This window comes from Monodon monoceros, unplaced genomic scaffold (genome assembly GCF_005190385.1).
Source record: "Monodon monoceros isolate NGI ecotype Baffin Bay Population unplaced genomic scaffold, NGI_Narwhal_1 Super_Scaffold_10, whole genome shotgun sequence".
Lineage (NCBI taxonomy): Eukaryota > Metazoa > Chordata > Mammalia > Artiodactyla > Monodontidae > Monodon > Monodon monoceros.
In genome coordinates this window covers 17,863,760-17,879,604 of record NW_021703766.1, presented here as the reverse complement: position 1 = coordinate 17,879,604, position 15,845 = coordinate 17,863,760, and the positions used below count along the sequence as shown (strand labels likewise).

General features: G+C 44.0%; 1 protein-coding gene across 2 annotated transcripts in view; it reads left to right on the top strand.

Moving 5' to 3' along the window:
• CDH3 (cadherin 3) overlaps positions 1-15,845 on the top strand; it is a 97,052-nt gene that overhangs the window by 66,527 nt on the left and 14,680 nt on the right. For both annotated transcript variants that reach the window (XM_029210669.1, XM_029210662.1), the window contains exons 3-7: positions 11,748-11,830; positions 13,039-13,164; positions 13,395-13,550; positions 13,633-13,777; positions 15,033-15,199. In XM_029210669.1, coding sequence (XP_029066502.1) covers positions 11,748-11,830; positions 13,039-13,164; positions 13,395-13,550; positions 13,633-13,777; positions 15,033-15,199 — 677 coding nt within the window. The remainder of the gene's footprint in view (positions 1-11,747; positions 11,831-13,038; positions 13,165-13,394; positions 13,551-13,632; positions 13,778-15,032; positions 15,200-15,845) is intronic.

Here is a 15,845-nt window from a genome sequence, read left to right as displayed (position 1 = left end):
GAGGGAGGCCCAAGAGGGAGGGGATATAGGTATACATATAGCCGATTCACTTCATTGTACAGCAGAAACTAACACAACATTGTAAAGCAATTTTACTCCAATAAAAATAAATAAATAGGGCTTCCCTGGTGGCGCAGTGGTTGAGAGTCCGCTTGCTGATGCAGGGGACACGGGTTCGTGCCCCGGTCCGGGAAGATCCCACATGCCGCGGAGCGGCTGGGCCCATGAGCCATGGCCGCTGAGCCTGCGCGTCTGGAGCCTGTGCTCCGCAGCGGGAGAGGCCACAACAGTGAGAGGGCCGCGTACCGCAAAAATAAATAAATAAGAAAGTAAGTAAATGAGTGAGTGAGTGAATGAATGAATGAATGAATGAATGGCTGTTTTGTGACCTTTTCCCCCTGAGCAGAGCACTGTTTTCCCTTGATACTTTTTTACAATATTTAAGGCTGTAGATGAGACATTTGAGTGACTGTAGCACACGTAATTAAGTATTCTGTTGAAAGTTAAGTTGTTGAGACTTTTTTTTTAAAACACTAAGCAACAGTCATGAACATCCGTGCAGGTATGGTTTCGTCACATCTTGGATGACTTCCTGGCACAATTCTTGGGTCGAAGGACTTGTTTAAGGCTTAATAGCGCAAAAGTTTTTGTCGATATACCTTTCCCCCACCCCCTAACAATGTATAGCAGCATCCATTCCCTAAGTATTTCACAACATTTGTCCTTTTAATTTGTATTTCCTAGTAAGTGAACTTTTTTCTACGGGTAGTTTTACTCAGGAAAATGCCAGAATCTTCTTTCAAGGCAATGCCACATACTTTCCCCTTGCACCTTCTTATCCCAGTCCCTTAACAGAAAGTAGTGATAGCTACAAGGACAAGTTTGTTTACTTTATAAACTAAGTGTGTCTCTAGACCAAGCTAGAATGGAAGCACCTTTGACAGTGTCTCCCTCATTCCCCAACAAGATGCCTTTTGGCCACAACACTTTCAAACTGATATTACTCTTCCCTTCTCATTAAAATGCCCAAAGATCAATAGGAAAACTGTCGTGTGATAAAGTGATCAAGTGTTGATCACTTGAAGGACATTTACCCCTGAGAGTTGGGTGGTTTTATTTTACCAGAACATCCAGTAAGGTTGGACATTGGGACTACATAGCACCTCTATGTCATGGCTGAGAAGACAAGCTTCTGACCTTCATGGGTGTTTCCTTGAGAGTTTGGAAGTGTCTAGGCAATTCCAACCTAAAAGCAGGCCTGGGATGAGTTCCCAGCCTAATATCCATTAATTCTTAAAAGTCTATTTAAAAAGCTTTCTTCTTTCAACAGCTCTAGTACTCCAGGGACTCAACCCTTCTTGCCCAAGTTTTATAGTGGCGCCAGCTCAGGATCTGAGGCCAGGCTTGGCAGGATGGTCTTTAGAGAGAAGCTCTGAGCACAGGCCGGGGACTCCTGGTTCCCTTGGATGTTTCTATCTAGTGCAGATACACAAGGCTCTGATTAAAAAAAAAAAAAAAAAAATCTCTAGAAGCTGTCTCAGGTTACTAACTCCCTTCCCCAACAGTATTGTAGGAATTGTATGTTCAGACTCAGTGCTGAAACCTATCAGTTTATAGTGGTACAAATACCTACATCTTCATCAGGTTCATCGACTTTTTGGTTCAGAATCTCTGTGGAAGAAACTGAGTTTAAAGCTGTCACATGACTTTAAGGTCCTAGGTGGGTATGGAAATAAGAGCTATGTTTACGTCTCTGTTTTTCAGCCTTAAGATCTGAACTATTGCCCCATGTGCTCGTCAGTGCTCACCAACTTGTCCCAGAAAGAGTTTGACACGAGCCCATTCATGCCTCCATGACTTGGCCAAGATTTGTGGCCTTGTGGAGCTAGGCTGCAGTCAGGAACGGGAATCAGCTTCCTTCACTAGCTGTGAGAAGGTAGGGTAGAAGGAGGGTGAGTAATGATGAGACCTGGTTTCAGATCAACTTCATTTTGAAACCAGTGATACAAGCCAGTAGTGCCAAGAAGCATCTGGGAGGAAGTTGTAATGATCTGCCCCAGGGCTTACCGTTTACCAGCCTCTGTGTGACTCATGGCTTACAAAGAAAACTGCTCATGTTTCTACAGGTGCCTCAGCGAGTTTCCCTGGGCAGGTCAGATTGGCTGTGAGATCTCCATCCTTTGCCTCTCCCAATAAACCATGGAGCAGCCCCTATGAAACAGTCCTCTCCAAACGCAGACTGAGCCAGCTCCCCGTTATGCTCTTTGGTTCTGTGCATCCCCTTTTCCCTTCCGTGCTTCAGCCCTTCGGTAAAGCACATGGCTGTAACTAACCCCATGCCCACTCTGAGAGATGGTTTCTCTATGGTATAGAGAGAGGCATGGACTTGGAGTCAGAAGCCCTGGTTAATTGTGAGTAGGCTAAAGGTCCCTCTTATTGAGGGCTTACTCTGGGCCAGACACAGTGCTCAGTGCTGTGTGAACATTATCCCACTTATTCCTGCCAATAATCTTATGAGGTAGGTATTATTCCCATTTTCCAGATGAGAAAACAGCTTCTGTACGTTCACACGACATGGATGTGAACCCAAGTCTTTTGGACTCCAAATCCCATATTCTTCATCACTCATCTCCCTCTGCCTTTAGGATTTGAAATCTGGTCCTGCTGCTTCCGAGTTGTGGGGCTTCGTATACTTTGCTCTCCTCTCTGAAGCTGCTTCCTGAGGCACTTCAACCCCAGGGCAGTCTCTTGTTTCCTGAGTTGTCAGTAATAGGGGAGTAGTATCTACCTTGTGGGTTGTTTTTTGAGGACTTGGATAAGAAAACACTTAGCTGGGTGTCTCGGGCAGAGTGGGTCTTTGAAGCTTGTTCCTGCCTGCCTGACTCATGCCCCTTGGTTGTATTCTGCACCCAGCTGAATGTGGCTGAGGGCTGATGGGGCAGCTGGAATGTTGCAGCCTGCGTGGGAGGCATGTACAATTGAAGTACCTGACCACTGACTTCTCCTTGATTGTTGGCACTGTCCCCTCTAAGAATAGATGGGACAGCCCAGATACTGTGCTACAAATGTTTGGACCCATAAAACAATGGAAATGTGCCAGCAAACACGGCAGTGAAGTGTACCGTACATTCCTGGCAGGCAGATTTTGTAGACAGCAGGAAGACGGTTTCTGGGCTTCTGGCAGCTTTCAGAGTTTGGGGGATTAAGGCATTAGCCCCCTGCTGGGTAACTTGGTGGGACAGGATTGGAGAGTTCATTGAGAGGCACTCATTAAGTGAAAAACCTGACAGGCTTATCTGGCCAGCCCCTCTGCTAGCTGAAGATCTTCCCTTAGGAAGAGGGCTGTTTTAAGAATGGGAAAAGTGACAGTTAATTTTTAATCAGTGTTTGAATAGCTAATGCATTCACGTGGGTCAAAATTCAGAAGGGTACACAGTAAAAAGTCTCTTTCCTGTTGCTTAGCTACTAGCTTCTCCACCCATAAACCCAGTTTTTTGGGGTCACCTTCCAGAAGTATTTATTTTAAAATACAAATGTTAGCATAGACTACATTGCTCCATATCTTTTTAAATTAATTAATTAGTTAATTAATTAAGCTGCACCGGGTCTTTAGTTGCAGCACATGGGATCTTCGTTGCCACATTGGAGACCTTCATCGCGGCATGTGGGATCTAGTTCCTTGACCAGGGATCAATCCCAGGCACCCTGCATTGGGAGCACAGAGCCTTAACAGCTGGACCACCAGGGAAGTCCCCATATCTTTTTTTTTTTTAATTAACAACATGTCTTAGAGATCTTTCCACGTCAATACATAGGGGCTTCCTTATCTTTTACAGCTTTTTATGGCTGCACAGTGTTCTCGTATGGATGTTAGCATTACACAAAGTTAATCTGTCATTGATGGACATTTAGGTTGTCTGGACTTTTGCTATTACAATCCATGCATTATTGATTACTTTGGTAGATAGCTGTGGAAAGGTGATTTTAGACAGGAGGCAGTATCCTATAAGAACTTAAAGGTACTTGAAGATACACATTTTGTTCCCTGAATGCATCCCTAGTATTTAGAAGAATATTGGGCACTTAGGAAACACTCTACTAGTTCTTGATGGATGCTGTGTTGAAGAACCTGACTTTAGAATATGACCACCCCGAGTTCTAATTCTAATTCCACTCACTAGCTGTATGATGTTGGGCAAGCCATCTCACCTCTGAACCCCCATTTCCTCATGTGTTATGAGTCCATATAAAGTTCTGGGGTTTACAAATTTGTGGTTTTGTGGTTTTATCTTATTTGATATTCAGGATGACTCTGTGAAGTCTAATTTTCATCTCCCAAATGAGAAAACCTAAATTCCTAATAAGTTAATTCAAGTTCTGCATCAACATGCTGATGGTTCCAACTAACAGAGTTTTGAGGGACCTTTGCATGTGTCCTTAACACAGCTTTAAGCAATGCTGAATCACCTAGTGAGTTTAGGTGTTCCCTTTTAAGCTTTTCTTCTTTTTACATCAAGGAGAAAGTGTCTTTGGTCCCATTATTATTATTTTTAACTAATCTATTTATTTTTGGCTGCATTGGGTCTTCGTTGCTGGGTGCAGGCTTTCTTTAGTTGTGGCGAGCAGGGGCTACTCTTCGTTGCAGTGTGCGGGCTTCTCGTTGCTGTGGCTTCTCTTGTTGTGGAGCACGGGCTCTAGGTGTGCAGCCTTCAGTAGCTGTGGCACACGGGCTCAGTAGTTGTGGCACATGGGCTCTAGAGCGCAGACTGAGTGGTTGTGGCACAGGGGCTTCAGTAGCTGTGGCACGTGGGCTTCAGTAGTTGTGGCTTGTGGGTTCTAGAGCACAGGCTCAGTAGTTGTGGCGCACAGGCTTAGTTGCTCCACAGCATGTGGGATCTTCCCAGACCAGGGCTCGAACCCGTGTCCCTTGCATTGGCAGGTGGATTCCACTGCACCACCAGGGAAGCCCCTACTATTCTTGAATACATCTTTTTATAACATGCTTCTCTCCCTTCAAACCAAGGGAAGACAGGCCTTAGGCTCGAAGCCTCAGCAAACATGGGAATTCCCTGGAGGTCCAGTGGTAGGACTCCGCACTTTCACTACCAAGGGCACGGGTTCGATCCCTGGTCGGGAAACTAAGATCCCTCAAACCATGCGGCATGGCCAAAAAGCAAAACAAAACAAAACAGAAACTTCAGCAAACAATTGATTCTGGGGCCCACAGAATTCAAGTGTGTTTCCCAGGATCACCCATCAAGTTAAAGTCAGTGCCTGCACAAGAATGGGGTCTCCATCACTATTAATAGTATTAACAGCAGACCTGGCCATAATGCATCCTATTTGTGAGTTCTTTACACTTATTCTCATTTAATCCTCACAGCTACCTGTAAGAGAGTTACTCTTACTATCCCCGAATCTAGTACTTTTCTCCAAGTATCACACTGCCTCACTGGGCATCTAAAAATCAATCTTTGCTATTTCAATAGATGGAGAAGGACCACAGGTAATGGGGGTTAGGGAGGAAATAAGAAAACAAACTCTCAGGTGTGTCAGAAAGATAATATAACCATATTATATAAACAACTCAATCTAAACAGGTCTAGGTACCACTTCTGGCCATTCCATTTCCTAGCTATGTAACTTCAGTGAATGCATTTAACCCCTCATTTTCCCAATTTAGAAAATGGGCGTTAAAATCTACTTTATAGGGTGCTTGGTGAAGATTAAATGAGAAAGTATACAAATGTTAGGGCTTCCCTGGTAGCGCAGTGGTTAAGAATCTGCCTGCCAAGGCAGGGGACACAGGTTCAAGCCCTGGTCCAGGAAGATCCCACATGCTGCGGAGCAACTAAGCCCGTGTACCACAACTACTGAGCCTGCATGCCGCAACTACTGAAGCCCGTGGCCCGTGCGCCGCAACTACTGAAGCCCACACGCTGCAACTACTGAAGCCCGCGCGCCTAGAGTCTGTGCTCCGCAGCAAGAGAAGCCACCGCAATGAGAAGCCCACACACCACAACGAAGAGTAGTTCACGCTTGCCACAACTAGAGAAAATCCTCACACAGCAACGAAGACCCAATACAGCCATAAATAAATAAATTTACTTTAAAAATTCATACAGATTTTAAAAAAACACACAAATGTTAGCTGTTAATAATAGTAATTCATGATGGGAGGGATTCTCGACTCTTGAGATTGATGCTTGCTGTATTCATTTGCTAGGGCTGCTGTAACAAAGGAACACAGACTGGGGGCTTAAACACAGAAATTTATTTTCTCACAACTCAGGAGGCTAGAAGTCCAAGATCAAGGTGTCATCAGGGCTGGTTTCTGTTGAGGCCTCTCTCCTTAGCTTGTAGATGGCTGTCTTCTCAATGTGTCTGTAAATAGTCTTCTCTCTGTAATCGTCTGTGTCCAAATTTCCTCCTCTTATAAGGACACTCATCATACTGGATTAGGGCCCACCCTAATAACCTCATTTTAATTTAATCACCTTTTTAAAGGTCCTTTTTCCAAATATAATCACATTCTGAGGTATTAGGACTTCAACACATGAATTTGAGGGGGGAACACAATTCATGTTAAGAGAAAACTTGGACCTACAGAAAAATAAAGATAATAAGTAGCTGGTAACCCCAGTCATAGGGAAGCTTCATTTCCTTCCAGTCTTTTTAAAATTTTTTCCCGTGCATAGTTACATATACTATATATGCAGTTCTACTTTCTGCTTACATTTTGCATAGCTGGATAAAAAATCCATGGAGTGCATGCCCCATAGATTATTTAACTTTTGCCCTGTATTAAGATGATTTAAACTCTGCCACATATCATTCCTTGTCTTTTTTAGCCCAAAGGCAAAGCAAGATTCCTCAGAAGATGAGAGTACAAAGCTGTGTGCTGGAGGTAAAGGGCAAGGTCACTCTGGGAATCTCCCTGCCCCTGGGACCCTTTGGAACTGACTCAGGCTGAGATCCCTCTTTCCCCTCCTCCCACCGGCCGAGCATGTTGTCACAGCCCGTGACTCCTCAGTGAGGATGTCGTCAAGGAGGCAGGGCTGGTATCTAAGCAATCTTCTCTTTCTCAGGGACACACTCCAGCCTTCCCATGAAGGAACCTGCCTCTGTGTGTGAGCTCTGGGGCTCTGGGGAGCTGAAGGCAGCTCTGTATGCTTTTAAGCCCTCCATCTTCCTCCCCTCCATGCGCTAAGCCTCTCCCCAAAAGATGGCCAGTGTCCTAAGTTCTTTCACCCAAGTTAGTTTTACCTGCTTTTGAACTTCATGTTAATGGAATCATACATGTGTCCTCTCTTGTATCTGGCTTCTGTCACTCAACCGTGTTTGTAAGATTCATTCATGTTGTTGTATGTCCTTGTGGTTGACTCATTTAATTATATGAATATTCCACCATATTTTTATTCATTCTACCTTGATGGACATTTGGGCTATTTCCAGTCTTTAGCTATTATAGACAGTGCTGCTGTGGCTATTATAATACTTGTCTTTTAGTGAATGTATCTTTGTTGGGTCTATACCTCAAAGTAAAATTGCTGGGTCTTGGGGAAGGTGTATATTTAGCTTCAGCAAATACTGCTCGACAGTTTTCCAAAATGAGTATCCCATTTTACACTCCCACATCAGACTTCTACTTTTTTTTTTATTGAGGTAAAATATGCATAACATAAAATTTGACCATTTTAACCATTTTAAAAATTCGGTGACGTTAAGTACGTTCAAATTGTTGTGCAACCATCACCATAGTCTGTCTCTAGAACTTTTTCATCATCCCGAACAGAAACTCTGTACCCATTAAACAATAACTACCCATTCCCCTCTCTCTCCAGCCCCTGGTAACTTCTATTCTACTTTCTATGTCTATTAATTTGAGTATTCTAGGTACGTCATATAAGTGGAATCATGCAGTATTTGCCCTTTTGTGACTAGCTTATTTTACTTAGCATAATGTTTTCAAGATTCTTCCATGTTGCAGCATGTGTCAGAACTTTATTCCTTTTAAAGACTGAATAATATTCCATTGTATGTATAGACCACATTGTGTTTATCTATTCATCTCTTGATGGACACTTGTGTTGTTTCCATCTTTTGGCTATTGTGAATAGTGATACTATGAAAATATGTGTACAAGTATCTGTTTGAGATCCTACTTCAGTTCTTTTAGGTATATGCCTAAAAGTAGAATTGCTGGATCATGTGGTAATTTTATGTTTACCTTCTGAGGAGCCAGCAAACTGTTTTTCACAGTGGCTGCACCATTTCACATTCCCAGTGCAGGAGGGTTCCCATGTCTTTACATCTTGCCAACACTCATTATTTACTTTTTTTTTTGCCACCCTAGTAGGTATGAAGTGGTATCTCATTGTTATTTTGATTTGTATTTCCCTAATGACTAATGATATTGAGCATTTTTTCATATGCTTATTGGCCATTTGTATACCTTATTTGAAGAAATGTCTTTTCAACTCCTTTGCCTTTTTATTTACTTATTTTTAATTGGGTTGTTTGTTTTTTGTTGTTCTTGAGTTTTATGAGTTCACTGTATAGTCTGGATATTGTTTGGAATTCTACTTTTTAATGTTATACTCTTTTTTTATTAATGTTATACTCTTATATACTGTTTGAATACTTCATCATGTTCACATTACTTTTTGTTTGCTTGTTTATCTTCTCAAAGAACCAGCTTTTAGTTTTATTGATCTTTGCTATTGTTTTCTTTGTTTCTATTTCATTTATTTCTGCTCTGATCTTTCTGATTTCTTTCCTTCTGCTAACTTTGGGTTTTGTTTGTTCTTCTTTCTCTGGTTCCTTTAGGTGTAAGGTTAGATTGTTTATTTGAGATTTTTCTTGTTTCTTGAGGTAGGCTTGTATAGCTATAAACTTCCCTCTTAGAACTGCTTTTGCTGCATCCCAAAGGTTTTGGATCGTCATGTTTTCATTGTCATTTGTCTCTAGGTATTTTTTGATTTCCTCTTTGATTTCTTCAGTGATCTCTTGGTTATTTAGTAACGTATTGTTTAGCCTCCATGTGTTTGTGTTTTTTACGTTTTTTTCCCTGTAATTCATTTCTAATCTCATAGCATTGTGGTCAGAAAAGATGCTTGATATGATTTCAATTTTCTTATATTTACTGAGGTTTGATTTGTGACCAAGATGTGATCTATCCTGGAGAATGTTCCATGCGCACTTGAGAAGAAAGTGTAATCTGCTGTTTTTGGATGGAATGTCCTATAAATATCAATGAAATCTATCTGGTCTATTGTGTCATTTAAAGCTTCTGTTTCCTTATTTATTTTCATTTTGGATGATCTGTCCATTGTTGTAAGTGAGGTGTTAAAGTGTTACTGTCGATTTTCTCTTTTATAGCTGTTAGCAGTTGCCTTATGTATTGAGGTGCTCCTATGTTGGGTGCATATATATTTATAATTGTTATATCTTCTTCTTGGATTGGTCCCTTGATCATTACATAGTGTCCTTCCTTGTCTCTTGTAACATTCTTTATTTTAAAGTCTATTTTATCTGATATGAGTATTGCTACTCCAGCTTTCTTTTGATTTCCATTTGCATGGAATATCTTTTTCCATCCCCTCACTTTCAGTCTGTATGTGTCCCTAGGTCTGAAGTGGGTCTCTTGTAGACAGCATATAGATGGGTCTTGTTTTTGTATCCATTCATCAAGCCCATGTATTTTGACTGGAGCATTAAATCCATTCACGTTTAAGGTAATTATCGATATGTATGTTCCTATGACCATTTTCTTAATTGTTTTGGGTTTGTTTTTGTAGGTCCTTTTCTTCTCTTGTGTTTCCCACTTAGAGAAGTTCCTTTAGCGTTTGTTGTAGAGCTGGTTTGGTGGTGCTGAATTCTCTTAGCTTTTGCTTGTCTGTAAAGCTTTTGATTTCTCCATCGAATTTGAATGAGCTCCTTGCCGGGTAAGAGTAATCTTGGTTGTAGGTTCTTCCCTTTCATCACTTTAAGTATATCATGTGACTCCCTTCTGGCTTGTAGAGTTTCTGCTGAGAAATCAGCTGTTAACCTTATGGGAGTTCCCTTGTATGTTATTTGTCGTTTTTCCCTTGCTGCTTTCAATAATTTTTCTTTGTCTTTAATTTTTGCCAATTTGATTACTATGCGTCTCAGCGTGTTTCTCCTTGGGTTTATCCTGTATGGGACTCTCTGCACTTCCTGGACTTGGGTGACTATTTCCTTTACCATGTTAGGGAAATTTTCGACTATAATCTCTTCAGATATTTTCTGTGGTCCTTTCTCTATCTCTTCTCCTTCTGGGACCCCTATAATGTGAATGTTGTTGCATTTAATGTTGTCCCAGAGGTCTCTTAGGCTGTCTTCATTTCTTTTCATTCTTCTTTCTTTATTCTGTTCCACAGCAGTGAATTCCACCATTCTATCTTCCAGGTCACTTATCCGTTCTTCTGCCTCAGTTATTCTGCTATTGATTCCTTCTAGTGTAATTTTCATTTCAGTTATTATATTGTTCATCTCTGTTTGTTTGTTCTTTAATTCTTCTAGGTCTTTGTTAAACATTTCCTGCATCTCCTCGATCTTTGCCTCCATTCTTTTTCCGAGGTCCTGGATCATCTTCACTATCATTATTCTGAGTTCTTTTCCTGGAAGGTTGCCCATCTCCACTTCATTTAGTTGTTTTTCTGGAGTTTTATCTTGTTCCTTCATCTGGTACATAGCCCTCTGCCTTTTCATCTTGTCTGTCTTTCTGTGAATGTGGTTTTTGTTCCGCAGGCTGCAGGATTGTAGTTCTTCTTCCTTCTGTCACATTACTTTTGTAGTTTAAAAACCCTCATCTGTTATCCTTTCTTATTTTAGGGAAGGATTATTTAAAACAATTGTCGTCATCGTCTGAAAGTAAAGGGCAGTTGGGAGCGCTCACGCTGGCCTTCCCAGGGCACAGCACTGTCCCTCTGGTCCTGGTCGTGCTGCAGCCTAGTACACTGCTGAGCGCCGGTGTCTGGGCCAGCGCTATGGGAACGCCTGGGTCAGGGCATGTTGCCGATGGGCCCAGTTGTAGCCCCTGGCGGGTTTCCTGACTCCATGCTTTGGCCACAAGGAAGGGTGGGTAAGAACATTGGTTGTGAATACTCTCTAGCGTATGCCTTGGAGTCAGGCTGACCTGGCTTCTGAACCTCAGTTTTCTCATCTTTGTAAAGGAGCTCATACCTAACTTGGCAGCATAGTTGTAAAGATGAAATAGGCCCAGTCTCCGGATTAACGAATAGTAGTTATTAACTCAGAGTGCTTGTTTAAAGGGCGGCCAAGCAGGGAGGATTCAGAAGGAGCATGACAGACTGAAACAACCCGAGGTTATCCAGAATGATCTGTGTGGGTGACGGTGTAGCAGGATGCATACAGCGCATATGTAGACTCATAGCCTTCGGAAAGGCTTAAAATCTTCTGCCTCCAGCTGTGACCTTGGGTCAACTCTATGTCTCGTGAGACTCCATGGGGCTAATGTCGCTGAATAGCTATGATTTTGGTTCTTCGGCCCACAAACCAGGAAGTGGTCCGCCCTCTTGAGACCAAACTCAGAAGCCCATCTGAAACTCATGTTTGATCACATTGCTGGTCAGAGGAAGTAAGCCAAGTCTCCTTCTGCAGTGGCTTGATCTAGTCAGGGGGCTGTTGTCAGGTCTTGGCTCCCATGGGGTATCTTCCAGAAGCCCCTCCTTCCTAATACTCTTTTCCTCCCTTCCCCACAGTAGTTTTCACGGACTGCCCTGGGCAAGAGTCGGCCCTGCTGACTGATGATGACTTCACTGTTCTGAACAACAAAACAGTCCAGGTAAAATACCATGTCCACCTTCAGGAGAGAAGAAAGACATTCTCCGTGCATGCCCAGCTTGCTGCTGGCCAGGAGACCGAGGTTGCCGTGGCTGTTGTGAGCCATGTTACCCCTGCAGAGGACGCAGGGTTAGACCTCAGTTGCCCATAGCTGTGCGCGTGGGTACCGATCTAAGCAGGGTAGTGTTTGCAGCTGCCCAGGAGGGGGCACCAGAGTCAGGCAAGGGGGGCCCAGAGCTGCTTTGCGAGTAATGGCCCGGTGCCCTTCCTCCCTTGAATTCCCTGTCCCATCTCCCTTTCCTTCTTTCCCATATCATGCCGGTAAACCGCAAGTGAAGGTGATCCCAACACAGGACTGCCAATCTCATGAACCTTTGGGAAGATGGACCTGAGGCTCTTGGCCACATTTCTTTGTTTTGTCTAATTTAATTTTTTGAGCAGCTAATATATCCACATCGTTCAAAATTTTAAATATTAAAAAGTTTTAGAATGAATAACCTCCCCTTTTTTCTCCCCCTATGTCTAATGCCCTCTCTACCCCTCAAAGAGAAGACCTGTTACTTTCCTTCCAATTTATGTATTTGTTCTATATTTATATTAAATATATTTATATATGTTATATATAGGTATAAAATAAACTTTTCGGTCCTCTTTTATGCAAAACTAACATACTATTCACATGTCTGCACCTTCTTTTTGCACTGAAAAATACATCAGTACACTGCCTATCCCCTTCTCACAGATAACCACCGTTATAAGCTTCTAGTATCCCCCAGACTTTGTCTGTATATAAGCAGATGTGAATATATGCCTTATTTTCCCACCCTTTTACACAAAAGATGGAACAGTGCCTGGCACATATTAAGCCCTATGTAAGTGTTTGTTAAATAAAATACTAAACTACATTAAGCTGTTCCATATCTTGTTCTTTTTCACTTAAGTATGGATATATATCAAAGATCTTTCCATGCCAGCACAGAGAGACATCCCTCATTTTTCAAGCTGTATACAATTTCCACTAGATGGATGTATTATAGTGTATTTAATTGAGCCTTCTCTATAAGTGAACACTTAGATTATTTCCAAGTTTTCTTTTACAATAAACCCATCTGGGCCTCTGTCCTTGCCATGAGCCCCTGTAGATGAGAGGATGTTGGGTATGTTCCCGTTGTTTGCACACCTGGGTTAAGGGGTCTTCTCTCCTTGCAGGAAAGGAAAGCATTGAAGATCTCCCCATCCAAACGTATCTTGCGAAGACGCAAGAGAGATTGGGTGGTCCCGCCAATATTTGTCCCTGAGAATGGCAAGGGTCCCTTCCCCCAGAAGCTGCATCAGGTATGACTGTGCCTTCTCCCTGGGAGTCATTGGTGTCTTCAGGGACTCTCATTCAAAGGCCTGAATATGAGGTTTCTTGCTACTGAGCCCTGGGGCCCGCAGAGGGAAACTCTCTGATGGGAGCAATTTCTAATCAGGCAGTGCCTCTCCACCCCTCCCCACAGAGGGTTCTTTGCTACAATCATGAGATATTTGTCACTTTGTCAGCTGCCATTTTCTTTTGCTTCCAGCTCAAATCTAATAAAGACAGAGGCACCAAGATTTTCTACAGCATCACGGGGCCTGGGGCAGACAGCCCCCCTGAGGGTGTCTTCACCATAGAGAAGGAAACGGGCTGGTTGCTGTTGAATAAACCACTGGACCGGGAGAAAATTGCCGAGTATGAGGCAAGTAACCTTTAGCGTCCAACGAGAAGCAGGGCCCCAGGAAGGGTAGTGCCAGGCTGACCCCAGGCCTGTGTACCTACAGCTCTTTGGCCACGCTGTGTCGGAGAACGGTGCCTCCGTGGAAGAGCCCATGAACATCTCCATCATCGTAACAGACCAGAATGACCACAAGCCCAAGTTCACCCAGGATGTCTTCAGAGGGAGCATCTTGGAAGGGGTACTACCCGGTAAGAGGACTGGGGAGGGCACAGCTATAGAGGTCTGCTGGGCCCAGACCTGGCCTTGGGTCCACTTCTGGAATCAGCCCAGACTCTTAAAGGCTGGAAGAAGCCTTCATACCTGATTTCCTGGGCTGTGCCTCAGATTACCTGGGATCTTCTTAAAAATCCAGATTCCCTCACTCCATCCCAAGATCCCTGAATAAGAATGATCCTGGAGTAGAGCCCCAGAATCTGTGTATTTGAAAATTTCCCAGAAGCTTCAGATGATCAGCCAGCTGCAGCTTTGGAGCTGCAGAGACCTATATTTGAATCTGGATTTTGTCTCTCATCTGCTGTGACCCTGGGCAAGGTCTTGACCTCTGAGCCTCAATCTTCACACCTGAAAATGGGGATAATATCAACCGTAAAGAGCTGTGAAGATTAGAAATAACACATGCCTACTGCTGTGTGATATGAAGCACCTGACATGAGGTTCTTTGGGGAAATGGCAGCTGCAAGGAGGGTGGCAAAGGGTGAGAGAAAGCAGAAGATGAATTGTCAGGCTGGGGAAGAGGGTGAGAGGGGCTGGCAAAAGACTAGAGAACTAGGTGACATTAATGACCTCAAAGACAGTGCTGGTGAGGAGGGCTCCTCCTCTCCCTTTGTCTCTGAGTTGTGAAGAATTACAGAGAAATGTGAGTTGGTTAGGTTGCCAATAATAGACATTTCCGGAAGAAAAACAGTACCTTCAACAATATGGAACCTTTTCCCCCTTTGTATTGAGGAAGCCTAGAGGTGGTCAAGCCAGGCTGGAACGGTGCTTTAACGTGTGGGGGAACTAGGCTCCTTCCATCTCGTTGCTCTGCTGTTTTGGCTTTATTCCCAAGATTACCTCATGGTTGCTGCTGGAGCTCTGGCCATTATATCTGGAAGGAGGGAAGGGGTGGGAAGAATAAGCCCCTTAACTCAGAAAAATGCTTCCCCCAAAGCTGTATATCCCATTCGTCAGATTTCAGTCTCGTGGCCACAGCTAGCTGCAAGAAGCGAAATAGTTTTGGTTCCCGGTGGGCTTGTGCTCAGCCTAGAATGATTATGAGGATTATGTTTCTAAGAAGGAAGGGGAGAATGGGAAATGGGCACCAATTAGCAATCTCTGCCACGAGTGGAACATGGGGCCAAGCCAGCGAGCAGGGTGGAGCCTCTCGGAGTTCCAGAAGTGGGCAAGGCTGGAATCGGAGCTGGAAGGGAAGGTTGCGCACTCAGCGGCGCTTCTCCCCTCCAGGCACTTCTGTGATGCAGGTGACAGCCACGGATGAGGACGATGCCATCAACACCTACAATGGGGTGGTTGCTTATTCCATCCATAGTCAAGAGCCAAAGGACCTCATGTTCACGGTCCACCGGAGCACAGGCACCATCAGTGTCGTCTCCAGTGGCCTGGACCGGGAGGTAAGTGGCCCTTCGGGAAGGTGCTGCCTGCCCAGGCTAGCCCAGGCTGGGGTCTGACACTCAGAGCGGAAGCCTCTGCCCCCAAAGCCCAGGGCAGAGCAGTGGGGACCCAAGTCAGCTGGGAATGGCTGCTGCTATGTCCCACATTGATGTCCTGCAGCTGCCTCGGGCCAGTGGCACGTTGCCAAACCATCTCGTTAAGGCTGAGGAGGCAGCTGTAAAACACAGAAGTTTAATACTTTCTGCAGGTTTTCTCATTTCCTCTCGGCATGGCTCACTTAGCACGCACATTGCCCAGATTTGTCCCGTGTGTGCCACAAAGCAGAATTAGCTCCATGGATATTAGAGTTGCCTCCTGTTCCCTAATTAATACCTTTGCCCAAATCCACACTCAAAGCTCCCATTCTGTGTCCACCCAGGGTCAGGAAGCAATGCCCAGGCTTCATCCCACGACAGGCCCAGGAGAACCGTTTGGATCCACAGTTCCCCTCCTCCTCCACCCTTTGCTTCTGGTCTTTTCTGCAGTGGGGAAGCAGTGGGTCAGGAATCAAGAGAACACTTAGAGGGAGGAACATTCCACTTCCCTCCCCGTACACCCAAGGCTGTGCCCAACGCGCAGTGGCCTTCCACTTCTACTCTCCTTTTC